At 40.7% G+C, this 23526-nt stretch overlaps 1 protein-coding gene across 1 annotated transcript in view; it reads right to left on the reverse strand.

Annotated features, from left to right (window-relative positions):
* Positions 1-2210: 2210 nt before the first annotated feature.
* Positions 2211-23526, reverse strand: part of EPG5 (ectopic P-granules autophagy protein 5 homolog) — a 49036-nt gene continuing 27720 nt past the window's right edge. The window contains exons 22-39 of the mRNA XM_009278447.2: positions 22628-22794; positions 22197-22424; positions 20210-20333; positions 19148-19289; positions 17697-17868; positions 16550-16712; positions 15811-15953; positions 13831-13987; positions 12648-12842; positions 11097-11310; positions 10142-10302; positions 9815-10022; positions 9071-9146; positions 8064-8167; positions 6984-7159; positions 6066-6251; positions 2516-2725; positions 2211-2380 (exon numbers count right to left, since the gene is read on the reverse strand). Coding sequence (XP_009276722.2) covers positions 2225-2380; positions 2516-2725; positions 6066-6251; positions 6984-7159; positions 8064-8167; positions 9071-9146; positions 9815-10022; positions 10142-10302; positions 11097-11310; positions 12648-12842; positions 13831-13987; positions 15811-15953; positions 16550-16712; positions 17697-17868; positions 19148-19289; positions 20210-20333; positions 22197-22424; positions 22628-22794 — 2982 coding nt within the window. The 3' untranslated portion in view covers positions 2211-2224. The remainder of the gene's footprint in view (positions 2381-2515; positions 2726-6065; positions 6252-6983; positions 7160-8063; positions 8168-9070; positions 9147-9814; positions 10023-10141; positions 10303-11096; positions 11311-12647; positions 12843-13830; positions 13988-15810; positions 15954-16549; positions 16713-17696; positions 17869-19147; positions 19290-20209; positions 20334-22196; positions 22425-22627; positions 22795-23526) is intronic.

A 23526-nucleotide genomic window follows, 5' to 3' on the forward strand; every position in this document is an offset into this window, starting at 1 on the left:
TAAGACTGTACAGCAGAGTACACTGGAGCCCATCTCTCACTTAGGGTCTTTTACCATGACTACAGTGCAAATAAATTGAATTATAAAGCATGTTTACAGTCTCCAAGAAAACTTGGGTATTAAAACACAGTTTAAAGCACAGCTTAGAGTGAAACAACCAAGATTTTACATGATTCAATTTGAAATATGACTGAGATGAGCCCTGAAATGTTGCAATCCCCTCATGCGTTGCCAGGATTCTAGATTTCCAGTGTTCCGTCCCAGAATATTTTTTTGAAACCATCTCTGATAAAGCAGGTTTACAGTCTCCAAGAAAACACAGTTTAAAGCACAGCTTAGAGTGAAACAACCAAGATTTTACATGATTCAATTTGAAATATGACTGAGATGAGCCCTGAAATGTTGCAATCCCCTCATGCGTTGCCAGGATTCTAGATTTCCAGTGTTCCGTCCCAGAATATTTTTTTGAAACCATCTCTTGGCATTGCCTGAACATGTTATCATGGGCCACCTGCAACAGTACCCTCGAAGCACAAACGTTTCCTGCGCTTGGCTCTTAAAAGTCTAACTACAGAGTACACTTTTGCACATATTGATGAAAAAAAGCCACCATCGTTATAAAAGAACATTTTCAAGCAACATCAGGCACTGTAGAAGGAAAAATTTCCACTGGTTATGAAGAAAAGTTGTGCACAAAAAGAGGGATTAATCACTGGAAAAACATCGTCCAAAGAGGTTGAGACCTCCTCACTTGCAGATATTTGGAAGCTCACCGGACAAGGCCCTGAACAACCTGTTTTAACTTTGAAGCTAGCCCTGGTCTGAGGAGGAGGTTGGACTACAGGCCTCCAGAGGTCTCTTCCAAACTAAGCTATTCTGTCTGTATCTACCTACTGAGAAAAAAAAGGAAAAAAAAAGCTCCAAAAGTCATCTGTCATGGCAGAGCTCTCCAGTAAGGTAAACATCTCTTATCACAGACCAACCAAGACAGATGATGCCAGGAGGTTAACTGACTTGCCTAAGGTCACAACTAGTTTTACAGCCAAGTCCCACTTCACAGGCTGCAGACCACCAAGCGGGACCACCGCCAGACACCTGACACCAGGGCCCGCCAGATCCCCTGAGACGAGTCCAGCTTTCTCCTCTCCTGTCAGCAGAAGGTGCTGCCCCAGAGGCTCCTCTGAAAACCTCTGCCAGCCCCTTCCAAACCTCACAGAGAAGCTAAATCTGATACACACCACCACTTTCCTGCCGCGCCACATCAGTGATCCTCCTGCGCTCCACAGCCTGGTTGAGCAACACGGAGCACTCTCTCTTTCAGCCCTTTAACACAAAACAAGCGCGTACAGGGGTTCATGAAACAGAGCTGCTCCTCTTATACTGGAGCTCCTGTCTCCTCCAAAATTTCTCAGCTATGAAGAGTGTCAGCAGCAACAAGCAAGCCTTCACTTCTCTTCAAGTCACAAAGAGTTTTATTGACTATGGGGCTGTCCTACAGAGATTCCCCAAGTAGCAAGACAAGTACTGAGAAACAGTTATTGCTCTCACAGATTTTTCAGACACTTTCTGTTCACTCTTGCTAGCACATCTGTGAGGGTCACGGACAGGAAGAGACACGACTCCTGACAAGTATTTCTGTGAGTACAGCGAGACGACCGATTTTACCCGAAGTTTTAGTTTGATAGAAGCAGCTCAGGATGGTATTACTACTAAAATTGAGATCAATAGAAATGCTGTGGGTGTGGACACACCGTACTACTAGTGTACATCAGTATAATTCCCCTTCTTCAATATAGTCAGTTTTCCCAACTGCACAACAGTTTAGAATCCTTTCTTAGAAACTGATCCCTCAGGACCAAGAGAGCGTATTTGTGTCATCCTTCCTTTTAAAAAAGATGCAAATGCCAAATAAAATAATATTAAAAAACTAGACAGCAAAGAAAGGAATCCCTCAAGCTCCTACGTATCGGTCAGTTTTACTCACAACATAACCCCTGGTTTTTCTGTTGGTCCTGTTGCTCGACAGCTCTTCGGGCTAACGTCCATATTTTTGTTTTGTGCTAATATACCACCTATATATACACACACATCACCAAAGCAACATGCCCTGCTGCCCATAAGGGAGACATTATAGCAATGCAAGTAATTACATAGTCACAGATGTTCAACAATCCATGCAGTACAATAAAGGATCTTGACAGCTTTGAAGTAGTTTGCCGCTTCTTTAACACAAACCTGGAGGATTAAAGATGACTACATCATCTAGCAACTTGGACATTTCTTGTTCCAAAACTGCAAGAGTAATCTTTCCGCTTTGTTCTAAGGTGCTGAGAAATTGAACCACCTGGCGAATGTATGCTCGGCACTTCAGCGTTGCATCCTGGTAAGCAAAATTAAAGTCAATTAGAAAAAAAAATCATGCCTAGAACTCTTTCCACACCCCATAATATACAAAAGCACAACATTGCAAATGACAAGAACAGCTCAGAGACACTGCAAAACCAGTTCAACTTACAAGGTGGACGTGACTATCCGAAGATGCACCAAAGCCCGCTGAGATTTTCAGAAGCTTCACTATCAGTTCAGCTGCAGCATCCTTAGCAAGGATAACAGAAGGAGGGTAGTGACTGTTGCAGTAGTTGATGATGCTCTGGTAAGATGAAATGCCCACAAGCTGCCAAGGAAGGGAGCTGGTCTGTCCAAGAAGATTTATGAGTGGCGATTCCTGAAGATTTAAAGACATCAGTCTAAGCTCCACCTTCTTTGCTGTTTTAAATTAATATTTGCAGTGCTCAATGTTGGAAGGAAGCCCAGACTCCAAAATTTGAAGGAGACAGAACAGAAACCCCACAGAAATAGATGACCACTGGCATGGTCAAACCAGACGGTTTGAAAAGCGACTCCTCATTCAAGCAGCAAGCCAACACATGTATGTCATCTCTAGCATTCACATAACAGTACTCAGACTGCTGCAGCTCTAACCAAGCACAAAAGTCAGTGAGAGACATTAAAATTTGACATGTCAACATGTGAAGACAGCTAGAAAGAAATGGAGACCCTACAAGGTAAAGTCACTTCAGCAGAGGTTTAAAGGAGGCATTAGAAAAATTATTAAAAAAAAAAAATTAATCTAAGTTCACAGTAGAACCAGGGACAGAAGCTGGGTTCCTCAATTTTCCATTCAGTGAATCATCTACCAGCCTAGGGGACTCCTGAAGTGCTTATTCTCATAAATACCACCCTGAACAGTACAGCAGCCTACAGGGTCCACAACTCACACAGGCAGTGCAAGTATGCAGAGGGAAAAGTCTCTCTGTCTACAAGCAGCAGAGAGTCTAGCCTCAGCTACCGCCATCCTCCTCTCACGGGTTCGTATACATCTGCAATACAAAAGGGCACCCCACGGACACTGGGGATTCCTACATGTTATAGAATGAACAAATACTAGAATTGTGTTGACGGCCAACACAACCTAAAGACTTTAGGGATCCAGAACCAACCCAAATTAGACTACATCAACAAGAATGAGACACTGGTACACCAAGTACTTCTCAAGTTGCTCATGCACTGGAACGTAGGGCTGAGGAAGTTTGAGATTTAGGTCAATGTGTCACAGGAGCGTTCTGGGAGGTAAAAAACGAGCGACAGCGTGTCAGTTTAACACATTGCTGGAGGCTAAGAGGGAATTCCTGAGGCTGACTCATACAATGTACAAACAGGTATCTTTTGAAGCCTGAGAAGCTTCTGATAAGCAAATACATTCAGGTCAAAGCATGTGAACTCCGGTAATTTTCCTAAACTGGAATACAGTGTAGATCAAAGCTGCTGGTGACATCTTGACACAGCATCTCGTAACGCCTCAGAGGAAATGGAAAACGGAAGACGCTGCAAGTGGGAGAAAGCTGGCAGATGTGAAATGGGACTTCTTGAAAATTACCCAGCCCCTCTGGAAGAGTCCTCCAGAAGCAGTGGACTGAATCAGACTGCGCTAGATTTACCCACACAGAGCTCCTAGCAAAAGCAGGTTTTGGAAAGCTCATCCTAACACCTGACGTATCTCTTTCCTATTCCAACAATTCAGAAATATTAAGAATGTAACCATAAATGGGAAAAGTGCTGAGAAATCAGAGATGATAAAATCACCCTTCAGAGCAAAAGAACAAGAAAACTCAACCTAAGATTCAACAGATGAAGTAATCTGTCCCCAGTAACTCATCAGAAGCAGACAGTGACAAGCTTGTTAAAGATATATCTGGTCTTCAAGATGTTGTTACACCATTGTGAGTTGTCATCACATCATATGGAGTTAGGAGGGGAGCATTTTATGGTAAGAAATAAATGTTTGCAAAAGCAGTTCCGAGATTTATAACTCTTGAGAAAACACGTTCAAGCAGACAAATATTTTCCTTTTAGACAGCTATGAAAAAAACCCCTACGCTCAGATCAAGTGCTGCTCCTAACCTCACAGGGACTAATCCCATTGCTGAGTTGTGCTTAACACAACCAACTTGAAGCATGACCAGTACTGAAGATCAGTTTGGAAAACAGCACAAACATGCACGGTAAGAGACAGAGCCAGGCATAAACTTTTCATAAATGAATGACTCCTTACCATCACTCCACACATTCATGTTTGCCACCCAGGAGAAGCAGCAAGGCACAGCGGAGATTTACGTGACTGGCCATGACAGAATAAACGTGACTCAGTGAGCCTCCCGATTCTTCTCACAGCACCACCGGTGCTACAAGCATGAACGCTGCAGTCAACGCTGCTCCTGCGCTCACGGCAGACTGCCTGAATCAAAGCGGGCTGACGCTAGACACCCTTTTCACTCAGGCTGTCAGAAAAAGCTTCACCTTAAGTTATATATCATATTGCACATATATATATATGCGCACATGTGTTACAGGAGCACGTGTAAATTCTTGCTAATACTACCTCTACTTTGCATGTGCTTGTAACTAAGGCTCTTCAAAACCAGGAAAGAGAAAAGGAAACAGACATTTTAATTAAGGGCCGGCCTAAGAGACAGGAAAGATATACTATGCAGCATCCCATACTTAATTATGAAAACAACTGCACAGTAGTTTTACATAAAAATATATATATTTTTTTAAAGACTAATGAAACTAACATACACATTTGTTCTTTCCAAAACCCAGAGTGTCATTTTGTAACTCCAGGAAACTGTCTGTATTTATTTGCCTACTCTTTACAACACAGCACCTACAGACGCTTCTTAAAACAAACAGCAGCTCTTCTTTTCTCACACAAGTTATACAAAATGCCTCACTGTATTGCGCCTGGCTGAGATGGAGTTAATTTTCCCCATAGCAGCCCTCGTAGTGCTGTGCTTTGTATTGGTAGCTAGAACAGTGCTGATAACGTACCAGTGTTTTGGCTGTTGCTGAGCAGTGCTCGCCCAGCATCAAGGCTGTCTCTCCAACATTCCCCCCTCACCAGTAGGCTGGGGGTGGGCAAGATCTTGGGAGGGGGCACAGCCAGGACAGCTGACCCAAACTGACCAAAGGGATATTCCATACCATGGGACATCTGCTCAGCAATAAAAGCTAAGAAAAAGGAGGCGGGGGGGGGGAGGGCATTCGTTATTGCAACGTCTGTCTTCCAGAGCAACCACTACACGTACTGAAGCCCTACTTCCCAGGAAGTGGCTGGACATCGCCTGCTGATGGGAAGTAGAGAATATGTCTTTTGTTTTCCTTCGCTTCCACATGCAGCCTTTGCTTTTACTTTATTAAACTGCCTCTATCTTGACCACAAGTTTTTTCCATCTTATTTTCTACCCCTCCCTATCCTGCTGAGGAGGGGAGTGACAGAGCGGCTTGGTGGGCACCTGGCATCCAGCCAAGGTCAACCCACCACACTCACATAAGGATTTAGTCCTGGCCATCTCCAGAACACTAACTGGGGCATTTTACCTAGGCATGAAACACTTCCGAGATAATCATTCTGCAAGTCGGAAAGTCGTCACAGCCTGTGTCCTTGCTAGCAAAGGATTATTCTTCTTCTAAGACAGACAGGTATGAACCTTTTCAAAAATTACCTCTTTGCCTATAAGTTGTTCCTCCTTTGCCAACAGGACCATCATATACAGCAAACAGACAATCATGTTGTGAGTCTGAGGATGAGGGTTGGGATTCCAGGCATCAGAGAGGACACTGACCCAGTTTATTTCACATAAAACATAACCCAAGAATAAGAAACAACTCTTGGGGCTGCCTCTTTCGATCTAGGAAGGAGAAAGGAAAAAAAGACAGGTACATAAAACAATGTAAGATATAAATACACTCATACTTTTCAACTTCTTAGCCAACCATAAATCCACAGCAGCATTTTAGGTCGGCAGAGAAGTAGACAGATGCTGCTTCTCCATCATTTTGCCCCCCCACCAGAAAAGTTGCACATACAACTTTCTAAGCCTCTCAAACAACCAGTACAGAATACCAAGCTACTGCAAACCAGAAAGAAATAATCTATTACAAACTCTTAGCTGCATGATCACATCCATTTCTCTTCACTCTAAGAGAAACTAAGAAACTCTGAGCCTGTTTAGAACTGCATGAAGCACTCATCCCAAACAGATAAGCAGTAAATCCTGGAGCATTTCCACACCTATCTGCAGGTTTACGTTGTCTCAGACAACTTGGAAGTGGGAACAACATGGCAATAGTAAAATATATTACCTCTAACTAAATACATATTAAATACATATGTAATTAATGAGACATTCAGATAGAGCAATGACAGATTACAAAGACTGCCAGCTTTACCGCTCCCCACAACTTCGTATAAGACTCAATAGCACTCCTTCACAAAAATCATCAATCACGAAATGAGCAGCTGTGAATACTACAATAAACTTTAAAAGCTTACTTGCTAAAGAACTGTCTCCAGCTCTCCAGTTATTTTTCAAGGGCAACACTGATTACGAACTTAATTCAACAGATACCAATGTACTCACTTTAAAGAACTCTTCCATAAGCATCTGGTCTGGATGCATTTCCTTCCATGGAAGCCTTCTGAACTCAGTATGGAAAGTATAAAGAATAAACTCAGGCATTTTGGGGGCTGTGCAACATTCACAGTAATGCATTAGATGTAACCAGAGAGCCCCATGGTGGCTTGGCAACAGCTTATCTAGATTCAAAGAAAATAGCTGAATTAACAACAGAAAATAGTCAAGGAAAGCTTGATTACAGAAGGAAGTCCAATTTTGAAGACGAAAAACCATAAATGCAAGTTACACTAAAATACATTCATCAAAGAAAAAAAAAAATGCACATTAAGCTTTTAGATTTTTTTTCTCCAAATCAACAAGGGGGGAAGCTTATGATTTCATGCCCTTCCTCGATCTTTTGAAGAGTTGCTGGACAATAATCTGCAGTTATAAAAATACTCCTTCCATGTAGAACTTCACTGCTTTTATGTTGGGTTGTTTTGGTTTAAAAAGATCTTATGTAGCTCAAATTTTGTAACACACACAATAATCTGTTATTTTTAATTATTTATTTTTACAAGAGAAGTTTTAATCTAGTTCATCCCTAAAAGCTCTTAAGAGGTATTGTGAAATTAATTTTTTCCATTCCTATGTCTGTCTACACATTCGGCACAATAAGCAACGCTAAATAGGAGCTCAAAATGATCAGTCCTGGAGATTAAATTACCCCCAGGACAAGCTGCTGAGACACATGGATTGGTCACTGTGACATGCTGCTACATATGTTATATGGGAACATCATGCAGACCTAGAATGAAGTCACGCACTTCTCATGACAGCTCATTTTGTTTTGCTTTCCTTCACATCAACTTCGTTATCTGACAGTTATGCATTTATCAATCACATTATCTACCCTTGTCAAGGAAAAAGCTGTCTTTTAAGGATGAAATAAAGAAATGCTCCTGGTACCACTGCAGCGATCATCTTGGCTAAAAGTTCACAACAAACAAAATCCCCTCACGTCCCACATCTCAATCAAAAATCTTTTTTGGTCTGATAGAACAGAAAGTGCCACTACATTAAAACAGCGGGGACTTCACCCACCTTTAAAGCTCTCGTGCAAAAGCTTGATGCAATCTGTAAACAGACAGACCATGCTGGACGCTACAGGAGTGTCGCTCTCTAACCAAGGGTAACAGGGCTGGTTACTTAAAGGAAGGGAAGCAACACAAATTTCAGTGCTGAGTTACCAGACCATAAACAAGATCATAAACACTTAAATCATTTAAATATCCTAAAGCATAATAAATCAATATAGTAGGCAGTACATAGTAAATCAATATAGTAGGTATCAGCAGTCCTTTCATTCAAACTCAACTCTTAGAACTGCCTGTTTCTTCCTTAGAAGAGGTACTTATTTTAACGCCACACTGAAGATCCACGATACCACTGAGTAAACAGAGATTACTTGTTTGATATTTCATAACTGAATTAAATACCAAAACACAGGAATTTCTGAATGACAGCACATACCACCTGCAGTCAACCTTCTAATTACATGTTGGAGATGTGCTCACAGCTCAAAAAGCTTTTGGCTTTGGAAGAAAGTGTATTATATTACAAATAACTCTCCATGTGAAGACAGAGGTACACAAGGCAGTAGATCATCATAGGACTAATTTGGTCCAAGGTTTCTTTACGTACCACTGGCATTTGGGGTTGTATTTGTTTGGCTTTTTTGTTTTGTTTTAAACTAAGGAGTTATCAGTATTACGGAAGCTAAATAAAAGGAATCTAAAATGTAAATTTGAGTGTTTCCAGAACTAAGTGCAATTCATATTTTTCTCATCTCCGCTTCCTGACCAGAGCTTGGTTGTATTTCTTGTATCCAAAACAATTACTCAATCCAAGTCTTGCAAAATTTGTCTTAAGAAACTCATGAATTAGTTCCGTAATTGTTAAGGATATGACACAAGTCACAGCTATTTAATGGAAGGTCACAATACAGTCATGAATTAGAAAAAAAATGAGGTAACAATGAAAGCCATTCTTACAGGGTTAAAGTCCTTACTTGAGTAAAAACTCATTTAATTTTAAAATGCAATACATACCTTGCATCTTCCTTATCCAAGACCAGTATCCATGGTTTAAAGAGTCCAGCAATGACTGAATACAAGGACTGCAATGCTAGAAGAAAATAAAACATAGAAGTTTTATACTCAAATTAGCAACAGTGAACATATTACACTTTTCCAAACTTGAATACAACGTCCTTTGCTTATTCCGACATTTAATCAGTTCTTCCTGGTCAAATAAGAATTTAAAATACCATATGCTTATTAGTAACTCTAGTTAATAATATGATTGTTTTAACAACAATCCTAAGTATTTTGCATTGCTTAGATGTTTTATTAATATCACTTTAACACATCTGAGATTGCGGGGGTAATGATGATTCACACTTTAAACCTGCATATACTAAAATAAAAGGCGTTCTGGCGATTTTCTCCAAATCAAAATCACACCATGGTGAAATCCAGTAGTCCCTCGTCCCCAAACCTCTGCTCAGTGCAAAAGACTCTATTTTTCTTTAAAGAAAGTATGATGTCTTCATGAAATAATTTTAAAGCAAGCTCAAATATAAACAAACTTCCTCCAACAAGCATAAAGATAAAGCCTAAAGTCCCACATGACCATGAATCAGCATCATCATTTCCCGTCTGTATTTTAATGTTCTCATCATTGTACAAACACAGAGGAGGAAAATTTTACCGTATATTTAAATGGTCTTTAACAGAGGAAATTAGAGAAACTGAGTGCCTGTTCGTAAGTAATTTGCTTTTAAGACACATTACCTGCTAGAATTCTGTTACTGCCAAGAGGCTCTTGGGCTAAATTGGCAACTTCGGTGTCAATAAGTCGTTTAATAAGATACTCCAGAAATTTATTCACTTCAGCCACATAAGGACTCCATTTTGAAAACAGGCCAAAAGTCCTAAAGTCCATCAAAGCCAGTCGGAGTTTGCAGAAAGATGTGGAAAGCCATTCTATTGTCTCTCTAACCTGTAAAAAGAAGAAAACTATTAATCAGCTACAGAAAGACTGCACAGCAGTGTTATTTGTCACTGGTAGGCATCTGTTTCAGCTGAAAAACGTAACAAATCAACCAAAGAGGCACCCACCTGTTCTGCAGAGAGGAGAATTTTTGCAGCATCCCGCAATACAGGACTTTCAGTAGAGTCATTTTTCTTGAAGCTTCCCTGTTCAGTCACTGGTGAACCACATCCCAAAGCTTTAAGTGATGCCTTCCAACAGTCAGGACTTAGAAGCTGCTCTGATGAGCCTTAGGAGAAAGAGAAGGGAACGCATTTGTGAAAATCAGGAGAAGGATATTAGTCCCTTTCTCAATACAAGTCAGAAAAGGTTGAAATTAGAGCTCCCTACTACATAAAAAAAATTAGGTAAGGCATGAATTTGAAAACCCCACTTTAAGGGTGAGAGAGATCTCTATTTCCCAAACATAAGTAATTTAACATTCCCTTTTGGCATCTACATGCTCTCTTCTTAGAGAGTTTCCTAGGCACTTAGTGCATCCCTGGCTACAAACACATATTAACAGATAGTTGCTGCCTCAGCACATATGGTTTGACAGAAAGGAAGTACTTCTGTTCTCATTTTAGAGGCACAGCAGATTATAAGTAGCATCTAATGTCAACCAGGACCTTTTCAGCAGATTTCAGTATCAGTCCCGGGTCTCCATAATTCCAGTTCTCAGTTTGACATTGAAGGGTGCTCAAGAACAAGGATGCTGCATTACAGACTGTGGCATGGCTATAATTAATAAGTGCTTCCATTAATAGAAACCTCTCCTCCATCCTTCTCCTGTAATATGGGCTGAAAATCTGTTGTCACTGATGCATGTACTTTGATCTGCAGCAGTGTTTCTTTCTACTAGAGCTAAAATACGTCTAATAGAAATGTATCACACAGCATGCACATAAAAGTGCATACAGAAACTTAAGAAAGTTCAAATCATTTCGTATTTGTTGCTATTTAACTCTACTGCACGCAGTTCGTATTTTTAAGCCAGAAGAGTTCTGTACGAAAGGCTTAGTATGCATCGATTCAGATACTCACTTTGCACGAACAATCTTAGGAAATCACTATAGTGATCAGGGAACTGATACTGGAGGAGGTTAGTCCAATGCTTGCAGAAGATATTAAATGGCATCAAAATATCTTCTTCAGGTTCAAGGCCACATGCATTGAGAGCCAAGTGAATAGACTCCAGAAGCTTGGTACGTTCAGATAGAGGTGGCTTAGCAACACTTAACCATTGCGTAAGGTCAAACTAGAACAGAGGACATGAAGCATTTTTAAGTAGAAGCTTCAACAGCTACAACACCTTTAGGAGAAGGGAGAAATTCTCAGGGGAAAAAAAATCCTTATGTTTTTATATATTTAAGAAAAAACTAATGAATTTGCGCCTCATTAGCCCTAACTCAAAACCCAGGTAACGCTCTCCAAAGGTTATGATTTAGCATACTGCAGAAGTCCCTGAATTTATGAAACAACCCTTGGCAGGGGTTCTCAGGTTCATAAAGATGTGTATGAATTTCCACGTTTCAGTACCACCACCAAACACACACTTACAAGCATTAGACTGGGCTAATCTCCACAGTCCGTAAATTTTCAGGTGGAGGTGCAAAGCTTTTGTAGCCTCTAGGCCATCTGTTCAGACCTAGGTCAGCAGGGACAACGCTGACCATTGCCACTAAGGACAGCACACAGTCACGCCCAAAACAGCCTGCCTGCTGTCGAACCCCGTCTCTGTGTAACTAATGAAGAGAATCAGAGTGATATCAAAGCCTAAGTATAATAGTAATTTCTCCACTGACAATACACGCAGGCAGTATCATGCAGCCGTGAAACAAGAGGTGTGCAAATCGCTTGCTCTTACCTAACTCACAGTTTTAAGGTAGGCAGGAAGGACACGGGTGCCAAACAGAGATGGAAGATTCAGACACTGTTCCAATTTCTGTTTGTTTTTGTTTTTAAGATAAAAATAAATGGGATTCATAGGCTATTTTGATGAATGTCTCTGCGGAGACATAATGGCCTCAAATTGCGCCAGGGGAGGTTTAGACTGGACGTGAGGAAAAATTTCTTTACTGAAAGAGTGGTTAAACATTGGAACAGGCTGCCCAGGGAAGTGGTGGAGTCCCCATCCCTGGAAGTATTTAAAAGACGTGTAGATGAGGCGCTCAGGGACATGGTTTAGTGGGCATGGTGGTGTGGGGTTGACAGTTGGACTCGATGATCTTAGAGGTCTTTTCCAACCTTAATGATTCTTTGATTCTATGATATCAGGCAGAAGAAGCCATTGAGAGCCTGCTTTAATTTCAAGAGTAAGAGTGCACTGAAGAGTAAGCCCTAGGAAGCACATGCTGATACTATCTGGGCTAGGAAAGGGTAGTTTAAGCTTCCTATTTGCTTTTGCCTCCAGCCCCTCTTGAGCTTAAATACAACACATACCATTCAGGATGAGCAACGCAGATCTATAGAACCTGTCAATGTTAAAGTACCAGATTTGCACCTTTCTTCCTTAGCCTAAAGTCACAGTCTTTAGGGAAAGAACACCCACAAAAGCAACCCACAAACCAGACGCAGTATTCAAGAGTACTTTACCTTTGTCAGCAGCATGAAGACAACATCACTGTTATCCTCACTCAGAAAGGCCACGACTTTTTCATATAAAGTCACAAATTCATTGTGAGAGGCAACAGGAGTGAAGTAAGGAGAAAGGAGCGTACAGAGCCTTCGATTCTGCAGGATCGTCTGGAGGAGATGTTTGCACTCTGACTTGGTCCCACTGATGAACACCTGAGGAAATTGGGAATGGTGAGAAAAACGACCCAGTATGAATCTATTGGGAAACACACCTCTTAGAGCTTTTTGTCGAGACAAGCACAATTTTGGTCCTTTTATAAAAAGGTAAGTTTTCTAAAAAACGACAGACTGTATGAGATCAACATCAACTAAATACTCCTGTTCTACAAGATATAACGTAAAATAAACATGTTTCCTTAGCACACTTAAGAACAGCACTTGTGACCACACATGTTGTCTAAAAATACCTAGAAATACAATTTTTCTGATGGGGTAGCGAAAGAAAATGAATCCAGATTTCAGCAGCCCTGCCTGATATTAGGAAAAATTTAAACAGAACTACGGCTATGAAGAGCTTTTCAGCATTTCAGCTGTTAGAGGTGCTTAAGGACAGCTGCACATGGAAACAAACTGTGTCTAAGAGATGAAAATAAATGCCTGGACCCAAAGCCAAAGAGGCTAATGGTTTTTCCTCAGAGCACCCATGTAATGTGTTCCCCACAGCAAACGTTACCACCAACAACAAGCACTTATGTGCTGTACCAGCAAACTTCTGGCTAACTATCTACACAAAGAATACTGCAAGGCTGTAGAAGAGAGGTGTCTAAATACAGAGGTTGACAAGATATACATCAGCTAGAAAGTGATCGGTAACAGCAAAGTATATGCCAAAACACTCTTTTACACACTGGAAGTACCCAAACTTTAGTTACCTGCCCAAAAATCCAGCCTACCTTAGCATTTAACTCACACAGTGAGCGTTTATTAGCACTAAGCATGCATGTCAGAGCAACAGTTTTTATTTTGCTTATATGCAAGCTTAAACTCTCCTAAAGACTGTGTATATTATACAATTAGTTGAAAGGAAAATGGGATAAAAGCTTAGAAGTTAATTTTCAGGCTTCTGAATGTTTTAGACCCCCAATATCAGCAGGCACTTGGAATACGCATTAGGCATCCAAAAGTCAGAGAATAAACTCACTTGGCCTAGAATCTCAATGCAGGACGTAAAGAACTGCCTTGTGGGAGGATTGCGTTGAGTTTCATCACACACATATTCCACTAACGTAAAAAACAAACTAATTCCGACTTTCTTAATTGAAGGCATAGGCTGCACCTTGTAGATATTTATTAAGGCCCTGGAAAACAAAAACAAAAAAAAGGGCAGATTAAATTTACATATGGAAAATAATCTGTGACAATAAAGAAAGGTTTCTTGCCAATATATAGACTTGAGATGGGTATTTCTGGCTTACATGATAATCAGGCATGGGTTCACAGAATCACAGCATAGTTGAGGTTGGGAGGGACCTCTGGAGGACATCTGGACCAACCCCCCTGCTCAAGCAGGGCCACCTACAGCTAGTTGCCCAGGACTGTTTCCAGACAGCTTTTGAGTGTCTGATGGAGGCCCCACAACCTCTCTGGGCAGCCTGTGTTCACTTCACAGTAAAAATGTGTTTCCTGACGTTCAGAGGGAACCTCCTGTGTCTCAGTTTGTGCCCACTGCCTCTTGTCCTGTCCCTGGGCACCCCTGAAAGGAGCCTGGCTCCATCTTCTTTGCACCCTCCCTTCCAGTGTTTCTATACATTGATGAGAACCCCCTGAGCCTTCTCATATCATAGAATCATAGAACAGTTTGGGTTGGAAGGGACCTCTGAAGGTCATCTAGTCCAACCCCCCTGCCATGGGCAGGGACATCTTCAACTAGATCAGCTTGCTCAGAGCCCAGTCCAACCTGACCTGGAATGTTTCCAGGGATGGGGCATCCACCCCCTCTCTGGGCAACCTGGGCCAGTGCTTCACCACCCTCAGCGTGAAACATTTCTTCCAGTCCCAGGTTTAGCTCAAGTAATTTTGCTGCCTGAAATGGGTACCTCCAAACCTTAGAAAATCTCCGTAATCAGAGTCAGAAAATGATCATCAAAAGATTTTTCACAGCATAGTTGAAACAGATTATTTCTCCCTCAAATCATGTGTTCGTCATGTTCTTAGGCCATCTCAACTACATTTGTACTGCAGGAAAATTGACCTCATTTTACTTAACAGGCTCATCAATAAAATAATTAAAACAGAATCAATCTTTTCTTGTGTATTGCCAAGTAAATGTTTTATTAAGCTCAACCCCCCATCTTCACTGCATATGAATTAAAACATCTGAAGAACATGCAATTCCACAAATGTAAATCCCAAGAACTAGCTCATCCACAGAATTTTTCAGATTAATGATCAAGAACGAATGTGTAGAAATAGTAACCAAATATTCTTACTTGTACAGTGAGTACAATCTGGAGGAAACCAACTACACTAAAAGAATCCCAGCAGAAATCTAGGAGTTCGAGAAGAATGGTGTTACAAAACTGGACCTCTGGGATGAATGCTAAAAGGCCTTCAAGAGGAAGGCGGCCTTGGACTAATTCATTTATTCACCCCCCCAAAAAAGTGATATTATATAGTCCTCTTCCAATGCATGATTTTGTTTGTTGTGAAAAGCTACTTCAAATTATAACTCTCTATTAAAGAATTATGTCCTGCACTATAACAGGGAAAAACCTACAGAGAGAGATATTAAAACCACACAGTTTAGCCTATGGCTGAGACAGCTGTGGTACAAGTTTGCCATTTCCTGAAGTTTAACATAGCATCCCTGTCATCACTCAAGCTGCTTTTGCAGGGTTAGAAGAGCTATTCTAATGCAGAATACAATAAATTGAAGTAGAAAACAATACTGTGTGCCCTGTGGAGGCTGAACGACCAGCAGTTAGCTCTTCTGTTAATACACAGAGTAATTCCTTTAGAGGTCTGTGTCACAAACATACAGGTCTCAGGATTCCAGCTCTGTCGTTGACCCAAGCTGATAAGCATTACGAAAAACACACAAACAGATTCCACATTTTAACTCTCATATACAGAAAAAGAAATATAAAACATCACTACCTAAAACAGTGTCTGAACAACCTACGTTATAAAATTTTCCACATGTACTGCTGCTTCCACAACACCCAGAGAAGGTGGCTTCGTAGCTTCTGCCTGCAGTTGTCTCACTTCTTTACGCAAAGCATGAAGCTGCTGGCTCACTGCTTCATTTTTATGTTTCCCTTCAAACTAAATGACAAAAAGACACATATTCATTTCAGAATAATATCTTTTGCTAAAATTCTTCGATGTTGCACCTATTTGTAAAAATGAAGCAGAGCCCAGTAAAAGAACTCTGAATATAGATGGTTTTCCCCTGAGAGTTTTGATCAGATTTAGTGCATCGTGCCCAAGCACACATCCTCAGTCATGTTCCTATTTAATTATCACACACTAGCATAATTCATGCCTTTTATGTAAGACTTTTAATCCGCAGGGACTGAAACTTAGAGGGAATCAAGAAATTCATAGACCAAGCAACACGGGAATACTTCTATAAACATTTTCATGCTTCTATTCCTATGTGAGCATATTCCCACAATTCACACATTGGGAAGCAGTTTAGAATGGACACTATGAGCAAAACAAATTTTAGGCAACAACATATTCTTCAGCTGTTGATCTGCATCTCCTTTTGAGCATTACATATTAGGTATTTCAGGTAACTGTTACGTGTGTATGGATTTATTTGGTTAACTGCTACCATTCTTGTAACCATTCAGTCATTTCACTTTCATTATCCATGTCCAACAGCCCCAAAACAGAAGTGATGCCGTGTCTCTAACCTGGATTGTTAGAAGAGCTGCTCCCTGGCAGCCTTTATTTGAAGTTCCCCGGCACTCCAAATGGAGGGTGATCTGCTCTTCCCGATTGACGTAGAGCTTAGGTACTGTGTCCAATATTTCACTATTGAGAGCAACATGCTGAGATTCCCAGAGAGCTGCAGTTCTGAAAAGCATTTATTAATAAAGTTACCAAAATCTTTACTGAAAACAGTAATGCTAAGAATTTATAAGCATGAGATGAGACTTCAATTTAATATACTGTACAAAGATTCCTGACACTTTCCTAGAAAACATAAAAGGTTATTAAATGAAATTGAATTAAAACTTCAAACAGCACTTCAAAGTAATAAAGAAATAGGTTCATAAGAACAAGACTACTCAAGTCTGCATGAGTTCTTTTTAATTGTTCTATATGACAACCTGGAAGGAAATTAAATAGATCACCCTCTGAGGAAATGCAATTTTCCACCAGACAAAGCTGGACTGTGGGATGATTCAGTCAACAAAAAAAAAAGGCCACCTAAAATTGCTGCTGGAATTGTCTAGACACATCCTCTCTTGGGCTTAGCGAGTTTTGGGGGTTTGTTTGTTTTTAAATAATAATATTGATATTAAATGACTACATTGGGCAAGAACAGCTACAGATTCGTCCGCTGTGTTTGAAAATACTTCAGCTGAATTCTCTTAGTAGGAATATTAAAAACAGAAAGTCTTTTCTCTTTCACACACAAAGCTAATAGTCCCAGATATCAGATTTCTCTCTTGGGGGTTCCAGTGCTTCACACTACAGCTACTATGTTAGTGCAAAAGGGTTAACTAACTTATTGTCAACAGATCTAGGCTAAAGGGAGGCTTTATTTTTAGGAGTATGCCAAATGAGAACAGAAACTGCAGAAGTTAGGTGTCAGCTGATGTAATCTCAGTCATTAGATAAGACTTGTGTAGTCTTATCTTAGTTAAAGGAGTGGAATAGTAACATGAGAGCCAAGGGGAAGAAAAAAAACAACCCAAAAACAACCTGAGACAAGAAGCAGAAGTCAAATACTGACAGTCTTGTGCCAACACCACAGATGAGGCTGCTGTAAAGGGCACCTGAAGACACTGCTAGACATGCTAGTGAGGCAGAAGGAAAACAGCTATGTCTTACTTGGCATGTCGCTGCAAGACGTTAAGGTCCGTGCGCATGAGCTGAATTGCTTCTTTCTGACTTACGAGACTGGCAGAGGAAATAACTGGCACGGGAGCTTTCATCATCTGGAGCGGAAGAAGGGGCTTGGGAATATCAAACTTCTTCAAATTATTCATTATCCTCTCTTTGGCTAGAAAAGAAAGCAGAAGCAAGTTTTGCCAGTAAGAAAAGTTTAGGAGAAACTGAACAAAAACATTACTTTTTTGCATGAAACATTTTTAGCAGCAGACATATTTCTCAGGATTCCTCCCTTTTTAAAAAGTCACCTAACTAATCTTCCTATTTTTGTTGACAAAGTTTATTTCACACAGCTAATTTTCATGACCAGCTCCATCACACAAACATTAAAATCCAAGGCCCCATTGCTTTCCTCGTTTCCCCCAGCCACTCCTACGTTCTACCCTTCCAATTTCCTCTTATCACCCCATTTATTCCCCTCATCTGACAGAGGCTCCCAGACCCAGTCTGCTAAGCCAAATTCATCTTCCTTTCCCTACAACTCATCCTCATCTCTAGTCTTGTCAGCTCCAATTCCTCCCCAAGGCGCAGCCTCTCTCCAGGTCAGCTCTCTCTGCCTGCCGATTCCCATTCAGCTCCTTTGCCCAAACAGTGCCAACTCAGCTATGAAACTATTCCAGTTTCCTTCTATTCCCTCCCTACCTTTTCTTAATCAGCCCCCCAAAAATCCAATCTCATCATATCCTTACTATAACTACCATGACTATCATCCCCTTCTGTGCTAGAGCAACCCTCTCACTATGCCAAAATTCCAGGGAAATGGCAAGGAAAGGCATTGGGAACAACAACAACAACAGAAGAGAGAGACAATCTTTCTGTTTTCAGTTACAGTGGTTTTTGCCTTTGCTTGCAGCTGTCTCTATCTAAACTTTGGGAAAATTCAGCCTGTCTGGAGTATGCTCTGCGTGGAAGAATCTTTGGGAAGCTCACCCATGAAGCTCTAGGCATAATATGACCTGCTGTTCTGTGGTGCAGCAAACTTTCAATCAAAAACATCACTGTTAGCCTCTCACACAGGCATCTTATCGAGAACACTATGAAAACTTCATGCAAAATACTGCACCCACAGAAAAAAAAACTGTATTAACATCTTTATTCACAGACTTCATTATGTTCCTAAAGAAACCAGGGCTTCAACATACCAATAATTCTTTCTGGCCCAGTTTCATTAACGGCAAACTTTAAATCAAAAACATCACTGTTAGCCTCTCACACAGGCATCTTATCGAGAACACTATGAAAACTTCATGCAAAATACTGCACCCACAGAAAAAAAAACTGTATTAACATCTTTATTCACAGACTTCATTATGTTCCTAAAGAAACCAGGGCTTCAACATACCAATAATTCTTTCTGGCCCAGTTTCATTAACAATATTATGATCTCTTACCTGATAAAGGGTTGGTGAAATCTGTTTGCCCTGCAGAAACACAGGTTGTATGTGATTCAAGCTGAACGGGCAGCCAAAGGTTTAGAGCTTCCTGAAACTCATGGTGTATGAGTTCAACATTAACATACTCCATCCACAAATCCTAAAGCACAAAAGAATTAAATTATCATTCCCATTTTTGTCAGTACCATACACCGTGCATCCATCCCAGTAGCTGGGGCACTAAAATAAGTACATAAAACTGGACCCCGCAGTTTTAAGTCCTAGGAAAATTACTACTCGGGGGTGGGGGGGGGGGGGGGGAATCTATACTGAAGAAAAAAGCTGCAGAATTTTTATCACATATACAGATAAGCCACTGAAAAGCATTCAAGACACTTAAAGATGAAATCTGAAAAGCACACACGGTATAATTTCTAACAAATAAGAAAGGGTATAGATTACTAAAACTGTTCCTAAAAGAGGAACACAGAGGAAACCAAGATAGTCTAAAAACAAACATCATGGTATGATTAACTAATTAGGCTAAAGCAGGCTGCATTTCCAGTAGTCACATACACTGAAGGAATAAAAACAAAGCAGGCACAAGGAAATGCCCTTCCAAAATCTCTCTTCTCACAGGTTTTTTAATTATACGAACTCTTTAGGCTTACTGGACAGAATAATATACACATCCCACTCGCTAACTTATATTTCAACCCGACATACTACAGACTACCAACATGAGCAGATTTCAGCTTCCAGTCTTTTGTCATTTAAAGTTCCAACTTCAATAATTCTCTAAAATTATCTTAGAACATAAAAAGAATTACAGAACAGTACCAAATAAGGACTGTGTTCTCATTAAGATATGCAAGAAATCTACTCACGAGTCCTCGCTCAAATATAAAGGAAGACAGTTTGGGATAGCATGGGATTTTCAGGAAAAAAGTTAGAGCTGTACAGCTACCATACACGCTGTACGTGTATTAAAGACCAGTGACTCTCACTACTTCAGAGGACCCATTTTAAAAAGTGAAGTTAATTTTGGATCCCAGACCGCCATTGTCATTGGCACTTCACCTGTTGATTCTGCATGACTTTAGCAAGTCTATGTGCATCATATTGCTTCGGTAAAGAAGGAATGTATGTGTCTCCTTTCTGGAAACTCTCTTCTTCCAACCATAAAACAAAAACATTACAAAGCCTGAGAAGAAAAACAAAAAAAGGAAAAAAATAAATCAACGTGAGCTTTAATTGTATGCACAGCATGTATTACACAGCAGTCTCATTCTGGGGTTTAGAGTTAAGGCAACAAATCATGCTACAAGGTGACACGGCTCAAAACATAGATGTTTCAGATGCTTTGTGACTAGTGTACTGAAGTGCCAGTTCAAAGACCAGCAGTGGAAAGAAGCAATTTAGAAAAATATGAAGGGCAATAACCAAGAGTAACAGAACACATTTTGAAAAGGAAAACATTTATGCAAATTAGCAAACATGACCCAGGAGCGGAAGCGTCTCTTATGTCAGGGAATCACATTGACAACCCCATTCAAAAGACCAACGAAGAATAAAAAGAGTACATGTGAGCAAGTTTGGCTTCTCACCCCATGACTTCTCTAGAGTGGCTGCTCTAAAAGCTCACACCTGGAGTTATGTTTTTTAATTTCTTGTCAGACTCAAATTCATGGCTAGTTTATTCCCATTTCCTCCTCTGCTAACACTGTACTTTAACACAAACACATTTCTTTCTTCAACTGACATTACTTTACTGAGGGGTACCCTTTTTATAATCATATCATCCAAGCTTTCCTGATTAAATGCAAGGGAGAACTAGAATACTATTAAATCTTTGCTCTGTGGTATTAAATATCACTAGCAAACTCCTGTTTTCTGTATCAGTGTCATTGGTGAAAAAATGGAATTAGTCTAGTTCTAGGAGGCAGCCCTTATGAACTCTAGCAATATTTTCCCTCCTGTCTAGGTGGTCATTAAACTTCCTGAACATAAGATTTACTTGGCTGGAGAGCAGTCTGGTTTTATGTTGGAGCGGGGAACTCCTTTGAAATGAAAGACTGACAAAATATTAATCAAGTTCCACCCCGTGAGCATCTCCGGATTATTTTTCACATATGACCGAGGAGGATTTATGATCTCCCTTGTTTGTTTGTACAGTACCTACTGATTGCTGGGGGCAGGGGAGGAAGAACTTAGAAGAAGCTCAGATCCTGTATGCCGAAACCCCCTGAACGAGGGACTCTCCTCAAATAATCCTTTCAACTACAGTTTCTACGAAAATCCAGATACTGTAATACTGCAAATATTTCTTAAGGTAGACTTCTCAAACCAAAAGTCTCTGTGGAACAGAACCATGGACTTCTGAACAGCGTAGCCACAGTTTCAGTGTGCATGAGATACGTGGCTCTTAGAAGTTACCACTCCTTCCAAAAATGAGCATTCGTCAGCTGAGTTGCGGTGAGTGACCATGCACATCTCCTTAGCCTGCTCCAACACAAGGAGACAGTCTTGTGCTAACGTTTTGGTTAAGGAGACATATCGCTTTCCAGCTGGCACAGAACACACTTGTCACAGCTCAACTTTAGCATGATAAGTGGGTAAACTGCACTAATTAAATCACGTGTTGAAATATCCAGTAAATCTCCTGAAGAAGTAATCTTATTCAGACTTAAGTTTGGGCCCTAGTCTGTGACAAACAGATGTATACACACAAAGTAGCACTTCACGTTTATAGCTAGTGATATACATACCAGTAGCAGATATGTCTAAACAACAAATATTTTACCAGTGTGGGGATGCCATTAATTAAAAAGCAAAGCTCTCCCCTAAGGACAACTCTATCGACAATGACTTTACTACTAAAAATAAAACAGCTCCCCCTCAAACAAAACAAGTTGTATCAACAGAGGAAAAGATTTCACCATATATAACAAGTGCCTGCAGTACATCTAGGTCAGCCAAGGGTCACATCCCTTCACGTCTCCCACAGCTAAGACTGTGCTCTAGCAGTTGCATCGAATAAGATTGAACTGGGCAGGCTTTTTTTTACCTGACAAGTTCCTTATGCAGTTCTGGTGAAGTCAGGTAATCTGACGAGCAGCTCGCTTTCTCTGGTGATCTGTCGCTGCCCTCTGCGGGACTCTCCGCTCTTAGTGCTTTACTGGCAGCATGGTGGAAGTCTGCTACCTCTATTAAGCGCTGCTTCATTTCATTTAGTAAGTTAATATGAGCTGCACTCTGGAAAAAACGTCTTCCAATACAGCCATCTACAGGTAATCTAAAAACGAACAAAAAAGCACAACAAAGTCTTGTTGCAAGCGTCAAATCAGCATCTCTGCAAATAAATTGACTCTTTAGAGAAGTTGCTGGTACCCACTGCTTTCGGATACAGTCTTAGTGTGAGGCACTTGTTAATCTCACTCGCAGTGCAAACTTACGAGTGCTTGCTATTCTGCTACAGCTCTTAATGATGAGACTCACCCATATTGTGGTCCTGGTCGGTGAAGGTAAAGGAGGAAGAATTTCTGCCAGATTAGTGGCATGAGAGGGTGATCAGCAGGGGTAGCAAGGGCCTGGTGAGCCCAGCGGTAAATCATGAGCCTCTGAAGGGAAGGTACGATGGGCAGCTTCAGGTGGGTCTGTGCTTTCTGCAAAAAGAACATTTTCAGACAAGTGTTCTGCTGCGGTTCCCTGTAACAGGCTGTCACAGCTTAACCCAACAGATTAACCCAGCGTGAAAACTCAGCAATTATGGAGGAGAAAACTTGGGAAACATTCACACATCTGTTACAGGTCTTCGTGCAAGAACTGTCCAGCTCACAGTTGTGGTGGACAGCTGTTAAAGAGCAGTGCTACACCTCTGATGCTTACAAAAAAAAAAAAAAAGAAAATAGCATGAATGGAAGGGTTACTGCGATGCAAGGCCAACATACGGGCCATTGATGTTAATTACACTTAATTACTGTTCTTCCTCACAGAGGTAGATGTTCCCATTTTAGGCTTCCATAAGACCGGTGTTGTTACAGAACAAAGCAGCAGCAGCGAAGCACGCAGCACGTTCCAACCAGTAAAAATAACAGTCTTAAGCCACGTGAGGACACAGAATCCTACGGCCTGCTACCACTTTTCACTTTTTCCAGACTACATTCCATACAGCCCTGTTGAAAATCTAAAACATAAAGTAAAACTAATGTGAGGAAAGAATGCAGAAGGGGAAAAAAAAATTATTTTTCTTTTTGCAAAAGCAGAACAAAGGCAATGCAACGTATGAGCAGCAGCACTCCGTATTAGCAACACAGAACGCTACTCCACGGACCCACTAAATCATTAAAAAGTCATACGTCAAGCTCACATGGACTGTGCCTGAAGCAGGGGAACGG

Source organism: Aptenodytes forsteri, unplaced genomic scaffold (genome assembly GCF_000699145.1).
Source record: "Aptenodytes forsteri isolate BGI_AS27 unplaced genomic scaffold, ASM69914v1 Scaffold178, whole genome shotgun sequence".
NCBI classification, from domain to species: domain Eukaryota; kingdom Metazoa; phylum Chordata; class Aves; order Sphenisciformes; family Spheniscidae; genus Aptenodytes; species Aptenodytes forsteri.